The 13843-nt window shown below is 44.9% G+C and overlaps 8 protein-coding genes across 8 annotated transcripts; 4 read left to right on the forward strand and 4 right to left on the reverse strand.

Moving 5' to 3' along the window:
* Window positions 1–769: 769 nt before the first annotated feature.
* SAMD00019534_053580 (hypothetical protein) lies at window positions 770–1060 on the forward strand (the record flags this gene model as incomplete). The annotated part of the gene is made up of 1 exon (XM_012899829.1): window positions 770–1060. One exon carries the CDS (start codon window positions 770–772, stop codon window positions 1058–1060), a length of 291 nt encoding a protein of 96 aa, XP_012755283.1.
* Window positions 1061–1284: 224 nt separating this feature from the next.
* On the reverse strand, window positions 1285–1590 carry SAMD00019534_053590 (hypothetical protein; the record flags this gene model as incomplete). The annotated part of the gene is made up of 1 exon (XM_012899830.1): window positions 1285–1590. One exon carries the CDS (start codon window positions 1588–1590, stop codon window positions 1285–1287), a length of 306 nt encoding a protein of 101 aa, XP_012755284.1.
* Window positions 1591–1936: 346 nt separating this feature from the next.
* SAMD00019534_053600 (hypothetical protein) lies at window positions 1937–2869 on the forward strand (the record flags this gene model as incomplete). Its single annotated transcript, XM_012899831.1, has 1 exon — window positions 1937–2869. The coding sequence occupies one exon, from the start codon at window positions 1937–1939 to the stop codon at window positions 2867–2869; it is 933 nt and encodes a 310-aa protein (XP_012755285.1).
* A 1805-nt stretch (window positions 2870–4674) lies between these two features.
* SAMD00019534_053610 (hypothetical protein) lies at window positions 4675–5404 on the reverse strand (the record flags this gene model as incomplete). Its single annotated transcript, XM_012899832.1, has 2 exons — window positions 4675–4927; window positions 5004–5404. The coding sequence occupies 2 exons, from the start codon at window positions 5402–5404 to the stop codon at window positions 4675–4677; spliced, it is 654 nt and encodes a 217-aa protein (XP_012755286.1).
* A 361-nt stretch (window positions 5405–5765) lies between these two features.
* Window positions 5766–6734, forward strand: SAMD00019534_053620 (hypothetical protein; the record flags this gene model as incomplete). The annotated part of the gene is made up of 1 exon (XM_012899833.1): window positions 5766–6734. The coding sequence occupies one exon, from the start codon at window positions 5766–5768 to the stop codon at window positions 6732–6734; it is 969 nt and encodes a 322-aa protein (XP_012755287.1).
* A 1589-nt stretch (window positions 6735–8323) lies between these two features.
* SAMD00019534_053630 (hypothetical protein) lies at window positions 8324–9286 on the forward strand (the record flags this gene model as incomplete). Its single annotated transcript, XM_012899834.1, has 3 exons — window positions 8324–8496; window positions 8560–9115; window positions 9191–9286. 3 exons carry the CDS (start codon window positions 8324–8326, stop codon window positions 9284–9286), a joined length of 825 nt encoding a protein of 274 aa, XP_012755288.1.
* A 760-nt stretch (window positions 9287–10046) lies between these two features.
* SAMD00019534_053640 (hypothetical protein) lies at window positions 10047–11243 on the reverse strand (the record flags this gene model as incomplete). Its single annotated transcript, XM_012899835.1, has 2 exons — window positions 10047–10935; window positions 11008–11243. 2 exons carry the CDS (start codon window positions 11241–11243, stop codon window positions 10047–10049), a joined length of 1125 nt encoding a protein of 374 aa, XP_012755289.1.
* Window positions 11244–13129: 1886 nt separating this feature from the next.
* Window positions 13130–13669, reverse strand: SAMD00019534_053650 (hypothetical protein; the record flags this gene model as incomplete). Its single annotated transcript, XM_012899836.1, has 1 exon — window positions 13130–13669. The coding sequence occupies one exon, from the start codon at window positions 13667–13669 to the stop codon at window positions 13130–13132; it is 540 nt and encodes a 179-aa protein (XP_012755290.1).
* Between the last annotated feature and the right edge of the window lie 174 nt (window positions 13670–13843).

Here is a 13843-nt window from a genome sequence, read left to right on the forward strand (position 1 = left end):
GATTTAGCCCATATGTCATCGTCGTCCGAGAAGATGATCCAGGGCTCTTTGTCTGCCCCATGCTGGTCTAGAACCTTGACAAGAGATGCGTAATGTTGGAACTGTGATTGTTTCTTCATGGTTAATTTGACTTTCAGAGTGGGATATTCGCGGCTCCATTGCACCATCTTCCTAAGAACATCTGGTCCTATTTCGATTGCTGAGCTGGCAGATATATACAGAGGAATCTCCACTGATTGTTGACTCCACGATACAATCATCGACTCGACAATCTCGAAAGACTGCTAATATGGGATCCACATAAAGCAACAACTATTTGTCCCCAATGTAAGTTAATATGCAATGTGAAGTAAAAGGTAATGCTTACACTTGTGTTGTGTGGTCATCGGAGTTGTCCAAAGAATTCCTTGTAGATAATGTGCTATGTATGTTATTAGATAGAATGAAGTGAGTGAATTGATATAACCACACCAAGTGAGCTTCACCCACTTTCCAACAACAATCAATTAAATTTAATTTAGAAAAAAACATATAAAAATATCTCTAACAGATATAAGAAAGCCATCAATCAAATATCACTATTAATCCGACCCGGAGTTCAGGGAGCGCCACAAGGCATACATCAAAGAAAAGGTCAAGTGTTAGTGTGGCTTCGAAGTGGGTCGCACCAATCTCAACCGACACAAGGAGGGCTACATTCACAAACAGTTGATGGCCAACAAATAATTCTAAATGATATAAGTTTATTATCTCTAGTAAAGTTATAATCATGCCAGCAACCTACAGCACAACCAGACTCAACAACCTCGACTGTCAGATGAGACATTACAAGGGAGCCTACAATCGCGACACGATCAGAATGATTGCACAACGGCTCAGTGACGATCTCTATTTCGGTGGCTCTGCTGCTCGTCTCGAGGTCGCGATCGAGAGTTACGTCAGAGTTGTCCACCTCAAACTAACCAACGAGCACTACACTTTAGACAAGGAGGGCGCCTTTGAGCCCAAGGGCATCATCCTCAAGCGATACAACGATGACAGAATCCCTCCATATGGTTGATCAATCGGTATCGCGGAGTGCCATTCAAAGAGGCGACTGGCTACAGTGATGTGAGGAGGGAAGAAGGCGAGAGACGACGACGACGACGACGACGACGACGACGACGACGACGACGACGACGACGACGACGACGACGACGACGACGACGACGACGACGATGACGACGACGATGACGATGAGCACGACGACAATGACAGTTATGACAACGAGGAAAAAACCACAGCTCAGATATTGAGAGAGTTGGCTGCCATTGGACGAACACAGACACCAGCATCAGGATCAGCACCTGCATCACCACCAGCACCAGCACCAGCATCAGCATCAGCACCAGCACCAGCACCAGCATCAACACCAGCACCTTTAATATGGTCACCACTCCAACAAGCAACAAACAGTAGTACCAACACCTCGTCATCCACGTACATCCCATTGATGGTCACTCTCTCAAGACAACCAAGATGGTCACATATCCTATCGAGTTGCTTGCCATCATCTGTTGTTCTTGGTGCGGCCAAGGTTGGAAAGGGCATCTCCAGCCTATCCAGTTGCACATTGTGTGCTCTCCTAATATGCTCATACAGGTTGTAGGAATAATCTGTAACCAGTGAGTAATATCCCCATATAATTGCCACCTCTGGTTATCAATAAATTGATATAGATGTACATCTATCGTGCACTTAATATGTAGAATGTTCCGCATTTTGCTGTATCCCAAGGGGTATACTCAGCTGACTACCTTGTTCCAGGATCTTTGCCAGCGTCACTCAAGTCACGATGCCATTTTCATACTCACGACCCCTGGTAGAAGGACTACTCCCAACGACGCTCAAGAGATTGGTCCTTGGGAAATTAGTACAACCATTGACACCTGGGATGATGCCGCCCTCGCTGGTGAGCTTGCACCTTGGCAATGAGCGTAGATTCAGCTATGAGCTTGTCGTTGGATCGCTGCCTAACTCTCTGACAGAGTTAAGCTACTCACCATCCTACTCACAACCCTGTGATCCAAGTGTGTTGCCTAGATCGCTCACATCGATCACACTGGGATATGGCGCCCTCATACAAGGCGAGTACCCAACCTCGTTGCGCCATCTGGTGTTTCAGTATCACAACAACTTTGACCAAGACATCATCCCCAACATCCCATCACTTCGATCACTGGTCTTAGTATTGGACAAAGACATCGCACTTGGAATGATACCATCCACAATAACTTCGTTGAAGCTGCCCAGATTCAGAATGGGCATCGAATCTCGCGCTCTTCCAAGCTCGCTCACAGAACTTGTGTTGGACGACACCTTTGATTTGTCAAAGCTGCGCGCCGGTATCCTGCCAGAGTCACTCAAGCGACTTAAACTTAAGGGCCCGCCCTTCAGCAGCAAGAGTGCGAGCAAGATGGTGCTGCCAGGCGGCCTTACCCACCTCACAATGGCTGGACTTGCACAGCTCGAGTATGTGCCGGCGGCCGCCAAGGTGGCGCACGTCCGAGTTGGTCTCCAACTTGGATCTGGATTCAGGCCAGTGATGAGTCCATTGCTTGCTCCCATTGGGACACTGTCACTTGCCGTGGACAAACACAGCAACAATTTGTCTCTCCAATATGGTGATGACGAACTCCCTTTGTCAATGGATCTGTGTGCTCAACTGATCAAGCATGCAATTGAGTCGGTGCCCAATGTTGACAGATACACGGCAAGCCTTAAACACCCGCCTGCCAAAGCTCGATGGTGTCTGGTGGATGAGAAGCATGCCATTGCATGCATAACATGCAAGGGAGTGACCTGTTTCAAGAGCTTGGCCTACAAATAAATATCCATCTAGTGTAGTTGTGTTGTTGTGGTTGTTGTTGTTGTTGTTGTTGTTGTTGTACTAGTTACAATAAAAATAATACAATAAGGCTAAGGTGTTTTGAAGGGATTATTCTATTATTACTTGAGGATATACAACTACTTCTACTATTTATAACAATTGATCATTGTTGTCAGTTAATAGGAAATCATTTATTAAAATAGTTCATCATCATGATGATTATCTTTAACTGATCTATCTGTGGAAATAAATAAATAATTGGACAACTGGATACATATTTAGCCAATTATTTGTTATATTTATCTATTAGTGGATTTATCGATGTCCAATTACCTGAGTTTTACCCACACTTGGGGTATTTCTACCTAACCCAAGTTGGGTAAAGAATGATTGAACCAGTCCTCATTGCTCCTCATCCTTGTTGGATGTCCACGCTTCTTGATTATAATGTTGTTGTTGTCGTTGTTGCTGTTGTTGTTGTCTGTCGATGGCGACTTGATGGGGACGGAGGGCGATGATGGAGATGCGTCCTTGGACTCAACCACTGTAAAGTTCGACAGTAGTTGTTGCTGATTCTCTTGTTGCTGCTGTTGTTGTTGTTGTTGCTGATGCTGTTGTTGTAACATGTATCCGTGAATGGTTGGTCACTCTGTTGAGTTGGAATGGCGGTGAGACTGCAGATGTACATGACCATGTTGTTGTCGGTGTGAAGGTGAGATTGCGGATGTACATGACCATGTTGTTGTCGGTGTAGTATTGATTTTGGCCGCCTGGGAAAACAAATGTCCTGGATTGATGGATGGGTTTGGTCAAACACTGGTTGATGATTTGGACAAGTTTCGATGTTGTTGATGAATGGAGATGTAGGTGCAGTACCTTGGAGGACAGGAAGCACTGAACTGATCCAGTCGTTACAATGCGTACAAAGAGACGTGGATAGCTGTGCTCCATGCGGCAATGATACTCGCTGTCTTGTTGATGGAGGTTGCAATGGTTTTGCTGTCTATCAATCCATCCACAGTGATGCGGCGATGATGCCTGCGAAGCGTGGAAGATGCCTGCGTAGCGTGGACGATGCCTGTGCAGCGTGCCTGTGCAGCGAGGTGCATGGTGGCTGCGCCAGCGTGTGCCTTGTATTTGTTATTCATAGCCAGTTAACAACGTTGTTCTGGAAGGCACGTGAGGCAGCACAGCTGGTCAGATTGGCAACGGGTATGTTGCGTTTGTTTGCCTTATGTTGGCGCTTCTGCAACCAAGGTAGCTGAGACTCGACCAGTTGCGAAGTTAGCTCCTTCAGCTTTCTCAATGCACGCGGTGATGAGCTGAAGTACTTCCAAGTAGACAGCCAGCAACATGTCTCTACGATTACGAATGTAACCAAGTGCCTTATGTATATTGCAGTTCAGGAAAATGCACGTGTCGATCCAACTTCTCTGTCAACTACTATCAGACCTGTCCAGGAATCGTTGAAAAACATCGGCACCAATGACTCATCATCGCTGTCCTTCATCGTTGAACATTGTCACCCATCTCTTCATCCTCATCCTCTGACAGCATGCTATCCTCCAAATCCCTATCTCCATGTAATCAAAATGCGCGCCCTGTGACATCACAAACAAAGAACTGTTTGCAACCCCTAACTGACAAAAGTCCAACTGCGACGCATAGTCGAACACGCATCGCAGAGCGGAAGAATGGATTGAACAACTGTTTATTGTATCGTTGCGAACAAGTTGTTTGCAAGATACGTAACACTGATCTCACTAAGGATAACCCAGGGATTGTCCTATGCAAGGGAATAGTGGTCAATCATCGAAATAAAATGTTTGTCTGATTGGACAATGAGTGAACACCGTGTCGGTGAACACCTCAAGACCTACAACATCCATGTCCGTGTGCAGGATGTTATCGGGAGCGCGGGTGGCGGTTGTGAGCATGCCTTCTGTGACCGACAGGTCGAGGTAATCATCGAACACTCCCGACAATGGTGTCGGCTGACAGTTGAAGTCACCCAAGACTATGACATGGTGGACGTCGTCATGTACATCATTAAAGTGGCTGGTGGTGGTTGTGGAGTTAGAATCATGTCGGCTACAACAACAGCACTGGCGCTCAAACACGAGTGAGAACTTACTCTGAAATTAGTTGGCGAGCCAGTGCTCTCCCGGATTTGTGTGGCAAATGAGCTGCAATCACTTGGTAGGACAATCCATCAAGTCCGAACAATCGGAATGATTGGAACTTTCCCATACCAGACACCACCACTCCATAATCGGTGTCCATGACAAATAAATTATTGTCATAAGTGGTGACAATGAAGTCTCTGCCACGCAAGTTGTTGGATATGGGTGTATGGTGGGGAAGGCGAGCGTCGAGATGATTAGCGAAGGTGGAGCCCGACACCTCGGTCAGGGTTGATATTGATGCAGTATCAACATCAATGTTGTTGACAACATAGTCGGCGAGTAGCGGGAACGCGTTGACAGTCGGGTGACGATTGGTGGCATCCAGGTTGGCGGTTTGGACATTAAACATATTGGATAATAATGGAGATAGGTAAGATATAGTTGACTAGCGGGATGGAAATAAATGAGGGAATGAATAACTGATGAATGAATGAATGAATGAATATATGCTGCTTAAGCAGAAGCTGTATTTATTGCTTTCTCTTCTCACACAATCGCTTGAAGTGATGTGACAAGAAATATGTTAGATTGGGAATGATTGATGAAAGTGTGAACATCACACAACTAAGAAATATGTTAGATTGGGAATGATTGATGAAAGTGTGAACTTCACCTTTCAATCATCCAGTCACCGAAAAGAGATAACCTTTTTTTGAGATCCCACACCAACGCATTGATTATTTTCATGTCCACCTGTAACACAGATAGAGATGTCTTCAACACAATATTATCTCAACATTCTCAATTCGATATTCCTCCCCAATGGGTTGCTCTATCTCCCGCTGACACTGAACTTCAATACATTCCAAGAGGCGCTCAACCGCAGCAAGTGCCAATACCACGACGATCTGATCAAGATCATCAAGAGTTGCTCTCGCTTCACAGACAAGAATCCTGGCCACACAGAACTCAAGTATCATATAAGCACGATTATCGCGATCAGAAACAAAACGGTGCACTCACTGTTCATGAACACTCCTGAGTGTGTTCGTAAATTAGTTGAGTCGCTCAACCACCTCAATCTCGCAATCAACGGCACACAGCCATTCAACGAACTGCTCTCGACCATTGAACTCTTGGTACACTCTTACAAACAAGCCCAGGCTCTAAAAAAGAAGATTTTATTGCCTCAAGACCATCAAGACTCCGATGAGATCGAGAACGCAAACAGTAATAGCTACAGCAATGACAACAGCCATCAGTCTGATCTGGATCACAATGATACATCACTTTTCCAAGACGATCAGTCAGATGTGGCAGATACAGAGAACAGCGAGACTCCTCCCTCCTCAGCTGCAGCAATGCAGAAACACCCTTCACAACTCAGAGCATTGCATCCTCACGTCGATCTCTATTCAAATGTCCAATATCAACCTCCTTCTATGAATAGAGCCGTTGCTCCACCTCAATCTCAGAGTGGCATCAATATCTTGCACGAAACTGCATACTCATCAAAGATGCCATCATTCCCTGGTGCCCCACACCATCCCGCCTCTCCCTTGAAAGATCTCAGAGATGTAATCGGAAAGGGAAGCAGAGTTATTGTGAAAAGTGGCAAGTGGTCTGGACACATTGGCACATTCTTAAAGTGGAACGGCTCCAATGCCTACTTCAATTTGGAGGGACAACCAGAAAAGAAAGCACTTGGCCTGTCCATCTTAGTCCAAGTCATCCAATAAATTACCATCATTTAGTCAGTGTTACTCAACCATGACCTTAACTATTAAACCTGTAACCAAACCTCAACCTTCACCATCCCAACCCACAAGTGGGGACTGGACCTGAACAAGGTTATTGTTTATTGATAACTGGGATGATAGTGATCACTTAATTGATGAGCCGATCAATTATGGAGAATACATGGGTGGTTGGAGATGGGGTGGATGATGATGTTGGCATTGTGGCCAGAGGAGACCTAGTCGTCAAGATGAAGCTGTAAGTAGGAGCGAATTGTCATTGAACCATCGACCAGATATCCCTTCATCGAGCAGCGGTTCATTGTGATAAGGTCTAGTCCACTTCTGAACTCGCGATGAAAGGCCGACGATGCCTGGACATAGAGAGGAAGTCAAGTGCCATCCTGGAGAGTACAGGGTACGCCTTCTGGTGATTGCCCCACCATTGGACTACATCCACCTCCTCTACCCTGTCGCGCAAGAAGGTAGCGAGCATCTGGAGTGAGTGGAAGCATACACATCGTTAGTAATTTGATCATCTGATTCCAGAGTGATGTTGTGGATGTTGTGGATGTTGTGGATGTTGTGGATGTTGTGGATGTTGTGGATGTTGTGGATGTTGTGGATGTTGTTGATGTTGTTGGTCACTGCGTGATGGAGGATTTATCAAATCAGTTATTGATAGCTTATTAATAAACAATGTTCACTAGAAATATTTGTAACAAATCGGACACCAGCACGCAATGATCGTAGTGAAGTTGCTTCAGTTCTTCCTTGCTGAGTGTGGTGGCCATTTGAACGGCAATGTTGTAGAATGGCCGAGAGACAGGGGGCTGGATCGGTCGTTCTGGTTGCTCATTTGATCTCCAACCGGTTGACACGGTCGCATTGACGAACTTGGCTGAATGGAAGAACTCATACACTGCACCATTGAGAGTAAACACTCTCGTGGTCTTCCTTGGCAGCCGCTGCGAACGTTTGGAGTGTTGTCAAGCTGTGTGTGCAGTCCTTCCTTATGGCAGCTGTGTATGTGCATAGAAAGCTCTTTGCGTTGGAGCAAGCATTATGTGTGAGAACCCGCTGTCAAACACCCAGTGCTGGCTGGGATGTTTCCTCCTGACTATATCAAGGATTCCATCCTTCAAATACTCTGCCGGTGTGCGAATGTTCAAATAGTGCTTGAACTGCCATGTGACTGGTATCGGGAGCTGAAGGCGCTGACATCCTTGATACAGAATGACGCCCTCTGGGTACGGCTTTGGCGGGATGATGGTCTTGATATGATATTGGCATCTCTACCGAAATATGAGAGCAACGACTCGATACCGAGAGAGATTTATCGATAGTCTACATTGTAGTTGTTGTTGTGGGCATGAGTTAGGAATACAGCTGAGGCAACGACAACCACTTCAGGAATTCCTCACCCAGGGGAAGGCCGAAAAGGGTACTGCTCACTCCGGAGAACCCCCTTGTCGCAATTACAAACAATTCCAAACAAATCCAAATAAGCAAACGACACACATAAAGGTATTGGACTTGTGTTTGTTGTTCATTATTATACATGTTGATTTAGTTGTAAATGCTCTGGCTTGATGGATGGGCACAGTCTCAATGGAGGTCTCCAAGACCTTGCGACATTGGCATTGGTAGCAGCTGAAGAGATAGATGCTGACAGAGTGATGGCAGCTGAGGATATCGACATTGAAAGAGTGACGCCAGCTGAAGAGATCGATGCTGACAGAGTGATAGCCTGGAGAGTACGGTGGTGAGACTGAGGAGCAGCCTCTGTGCTTTGCTTATCCTCTGCAAACGTTGCGTAACCAGATAGCAACAACAACACAGCCAGTGGTCTTAAGCAACATACCATACTCATCACGAGGTGGCCAAGTGGCGATGACGACGGAGATGACGATGATGACGACCAGAATGATGACGACGACCATGATGAATACGACCATAACGATGATGATGACAGTGACGACAAGTACATTAGCCAGAGGATTAGACTGTTATCGCGATCAGCTGTTGGCAGTGTTGGCTTTGACGATGATGATGATGATGACCATGACTACCAGGATGATGATGACCATGATGATAACGACTACCAGTATGATGACGACGACCAGGATGATGGAGAGGAAGATAACAGCGATACCGAGGACGATGATGACACTGCCATCATTGATAAGATCGAACCGCCTGTCAAACAGAGCTGCGGTGTGTCATTGAAAGCGAGACACTCAAGGTTGCCAGGCGATGACAAACCGATGCCTTTGGAGTACCGCTTCAGCAAGGCCAAGCCCACTTATTCGCAGAACCTCAAGCTTGCAGCTATAGTTACTAACAAACAGTTTATGGATCTAATAGAGTCAGAGGAAGAGAGGGTAAGTTACAGTACTGTCGTCGATTGGCAGATAGGTGGTGCTAACGCCAACCTTTCCGACATCACCCATCAACAGGAGCAAGTGTTGAAGTTGTGGAGACAGTTGCACAAACTTACTGTCATTGCTTTGGATCCTGATTTGAAGATAACTGCTGTTGCTGCGCGCGATTGACTTTCGCAGGGCTACGCCGCCTCTGACACCAGCTGAGGAGGAAGATGTGCTGCTCTTGCTACATAGAAGGTCGACAAAATATGTGCTCGAGTCGAGACGCGTGTCCATCAGACGGATCGATCGAAGATTGGTGTCGACAATTGTGAGGCTGGTGCCAGTCTTGACCATGTGCGCGGCCTGGATGTTGCTGATGATCAATGCAGAGATTGGATGGAGCACGTCGCCCCCATCAAGATGGACAGGCGCAACTCATTCAATGTGATGGCAATCGTGGTGTTGTGCTGTTGTTGTTGACGCTTGGTCGGGGCGTCGTCATTCTGTGTGTTAACCTCGCTCGATTGGCAACATCAAGGTGTATCGAACCATAAGATATTGGTTGGCTCGAGTCAAGGTAAGATTGATGACATCATGTTGGTCGATACTGTTATTGTTATTGTTATTGTTATTACTATTGTTGTTGTTGTTGTTGTTGTTGTTGGTTGGTGATGTTGACGCAGTGGATGTTGTTGTTGTTGTTGTTGTTGTTGTTGGCTGTGGATTGGTGCCATATGACGATATACTAAAGAAATTACTATCCACCGTTTCAAATGTAGGTTGACTGGCGCAAGTATTCTCTGTGAATTCCGACTCAGCTATTGCACATGGTTGGCTGGAGGTAACCAGGGGACCAACAACTCTCCGCTTTGGCCTGGATGGCCCATGCCACGTGAAATCTCGACGGGTACTCATGTATTTGTTATCTACAATTATTTATCTATATTTATATATACATGATCGGTACTGAGAAGCTGCTGCTCCTCATGATTGCCGCGTACATGCTGCAGACATCATACATGTAGAGAGGGCCAGTGTATGTGTCGGCGAACCTCAATGGTCCATTCGATGCCTTGGATATCCACTTGGCTTCCTCTTGCTCGATGATATCTGGAATGACATGCTTGTTGTACTTGCTGAATAGGTTGAGGGCGGCCTTGTTAATATTTGATCCTGTAAAGTACAAGTCGATGACGCCATTGGTACCTTCTTTGAGTGCGTCGGCGTCTTTGATGAAGTCCTCCCATGTCTCCTCCAGTGTCTTGATGGGCATCTTGCTCCTCTTCTTGGCTGCCTCCACCTTGATGTATCGACACTTGCCGTCGAACTTTTGTTTCTTGAGCTCATCGATGAGTGTCGCCTTGCTCATCGTGCTGTAGTTCGTGCCATCGTAGAGTTTAACTTGATCATTGTCGTCGTCGCGCGCACGCAATGATGGTTCAGATGTCCTTCTCGGGACATCTTCACCATCGTCCCACTTGTACGCCACTACTGGCAAGATCCTGTCATCGTGGTATCTCTTGAGGATGATGCCCTTGGGTTCAAATGCTCCCTCCTTGTCTAGGGTGTAGTGCTCATTGGTTAGTTTGAGATGGACGACTCGGACGTACTGTTTGGTTGATGTCTTGCAATAATCACCTTTGACATTGATGCGCATCTTGAGCTTGTCCTCGATCTCTGAACAGAGATTGAGAGGAACCTTGGCATCGCGCTCTAGTTTGAAGAATCGCTTGAAGATCCATGGCTTGCTAAAGTGCTTGGTTACCTTGTCTGGATAGGAGGCTTTGAGGCAGTCATAGAAACAGTCATTGTGTTTGCCATCACAGCCGCCTGCTCTGAGGTTAGGATGAATGATAAATATGTAGAACCCTTTGATCGTGAGGTCATCGAGAGGGACTCCATCATACTCGTCTGGGTTGAACAGACTGATTGCATCACCTGCCCTTGTGAACTTACCTGAGCGATATTGACGATTGGCATACTCGATCGCCACTTCGAGACGAGCAGCAGAGCCATCGAAATAGAGATCATCGCTGAGTTGTTGAGCAATCCTTCTTATTGTCTCTCGAGTGTATGCTCCAGCGTAATGTCTCATTTGACAGTCGAGGTTGTTGAGTCTTGTTGTGCTGTACGTTGCTGGCATGTTATAACTTTACTAGAGATAATAAACTTATATCATTTAGAATTATTTGTTGGTCATCAACTGTTTGTGAATGTAGCCCTGCTTGTGTCGATTGAGATTGGTGCGACCCACTTCAAAGCCACACTCACACTTGACCTTTTCTTTGATGTAGGCCTTGTGGCGTTCTCTGAACTCCGGGTCTGATTGGTAATGATGTTTGATTGATGGCATTCTTATATCTGTTGGAGAAAAAAAAAGGAAGAAATGAAAAAGAAAACAATCACATATTTTATAGTGGTCTGGAGACCTTGGCTATTAATTTAACTAATCACCACAAAGTCATAACAGATACAACCTCACTCCTTATTACTCAGCAACATATCATAATGAACAACAAACCAGACCTTGATGCTCAACAACAACATAACATAAATTTGTTGTCGATTGGCACACACAAACACATCACATTCACAAATATGTCTCAACTAGTGGCTAACAAACAACATGACGCGTTCTGGTACCTGGTCATAAATGGCTATGGTCATTCAAACACTCTAAATCCCCAAGAGTTATCCAATGACCAACACATATATCTGCGGGCGACAGTACCGGCGTCTCTGATTTACAGTTACTTCCTCATCAACTCTCAAGCGTTGATGCCCTATTTGAGCCCATCGAAACCTCTTTCAGTCACATTGTTTTCAGCAGATAGCGATCTGGTCAATGAATTTCTTCTTACCAACTCAAAGGAGAGCGCGATCGCCACCATAACTAAAGTTTCCTTCTGGTAACCAGATACAGAAGGCATAAAAGATCATGAACACCTTGCCAGAGTGTTTGAGGTTTGGAAATGCAACCAATAAATCCAACAATCACCCAAATCACTCACCACATCCTCTCAGGGAGTCTCAGGGAAGATCCAAACTCCAAAAAAGAGTAACAGTGTCCAAACAGGGAGCCAGGGAGTCGATGGTGGAAGAAATTTAAGAATCAAATAATTTCTTTCTATTATTAAAAAGTTTCCACCATTGACTCCCCAACCTCCCTATGTCGATACACATCCTCTTTTCCCCAATTTCCCTATCCCTATCCCCCTCCCTTCCTTCCCCAAGTTGCGACAGATACACTTTATTATTCCCTCCCTATTCCCCTCCCCATCCTCCCCAATTGTTTTACCAGATCCTCTTATTATTATTATTATTATTATTATTATCCTCCCTAGACTCCCCAAAAGAAATATAAAAGAATATAAAAGAGTAATTGGAAGTAAATAATGGAATCGGCGCAGCCGATGCAATGTTGGATAGGGGCCCCCTGAGTTATACACACACTCAACGTGTACTGGTCCATTTTCTACAAACGAATACCAACTTCAAGATTGTATCACTGCCGATATTGGATCATCATCTGTTCAGATTTGTTCTTGATCATGCTGTAGAATGCAAGGCTACATCTAATAAACATATTTGTCATATGTTTTCAACATGTTAACGGCGTTAACGCGCAAGTTCAAATCAATCTCTATGAACAATTTCAGTTGTCTGTTAACCATGACTTCGGTCGATTTGCATTTAAAGTATTACTCTCCTCGAACAATGTGGAATTTGTTGTTGAACCAACCAATTTGTAAGGCTTGAAATTGGTCATATTATAATCCCAACAAATTCAATTCTGTGCGAGGTGGGGATTCAGTTTATATGAGCGAGGTCCATCCCACGCACAAGTGCACAATAAATAAAATGAGTGTTTGGCATCTCAAAAGAGACATTTTGACTCAAAGTCAACAAAACTGTATGTATATTTTGAGATATTGATTGATCAATTAATAAATAATTATGGTTTGGTCGTATAATAATACAAATGATTGTTATGGATATAGATCTTGATGTAGATTATTGTGGTATTTATTATTTATTTAATTTATAATTTTGGAGTACATTGGACAAATATTTCTTAGATATCACCGACAGCGGTGTGTTGGCTTGGATGGAAGCGAACTCAGAGTCGTATATAGTGATGGTGGACTCTGCCAACTGGTTGTACCATTTCCTTGGAGATTGTTTTGAGGCATCGTTGGACTTGGCCCTCTTCAATGGTTGAATGGTTGGACGATCACCCTCTATGGTTGCACTGATCGCGTCTATGTTTGGTACCATTCCTCCCGACAGGTACGAGTCTATCAACAATGATTGCATAAACTCTGGAGTGAAGCGATGATTGGATCCATCCACGATCTCTTTGACGACCTTGTGTCTATTCTCTAGGCCAAAGTTTGCTAGGCGATCCAACGACCCATACTTATGTAAGAATGCTCCAACGTGTAGAACCTGTGCATGGATATAGGAGGTAACAACTTTTCCAAACAAGTTGACATAGTTATTACCAAATGGGATGGAGTAGGACAGGTATAGGTCCTCAGTGATTCTGTATTGATTGGTCTGTGCCATAAACACCAAGAAAGTGTATTGTTTCCACAACACATTGAGCTGTAACTGAAGGTTAGCGCAGTGTAACAATGAAATGGTAGAGTGACTGTGTATACTAACCTTCTGGACCTCTAGATTGGCGACACTGTAGGGTAGACCCTCAATCCTCTTCCTCAAATCTTGTGACTGAGTAAT

The sequence above is a fragment of the Acytostelium subglobosum genome (genome assembly GCF_000787575.1).
Source record: "Acytostelium subglobosum LB1 DNA, scaffold: scaffold9, whole genome shotgun sequence".
Classification (NCBI taxonomy): Eukaryota; Evosea; class Eumycetozoa; order Acytosteliales; family Acytosteliaceae; genus Acytostelium; species Acytostelium subglobosum.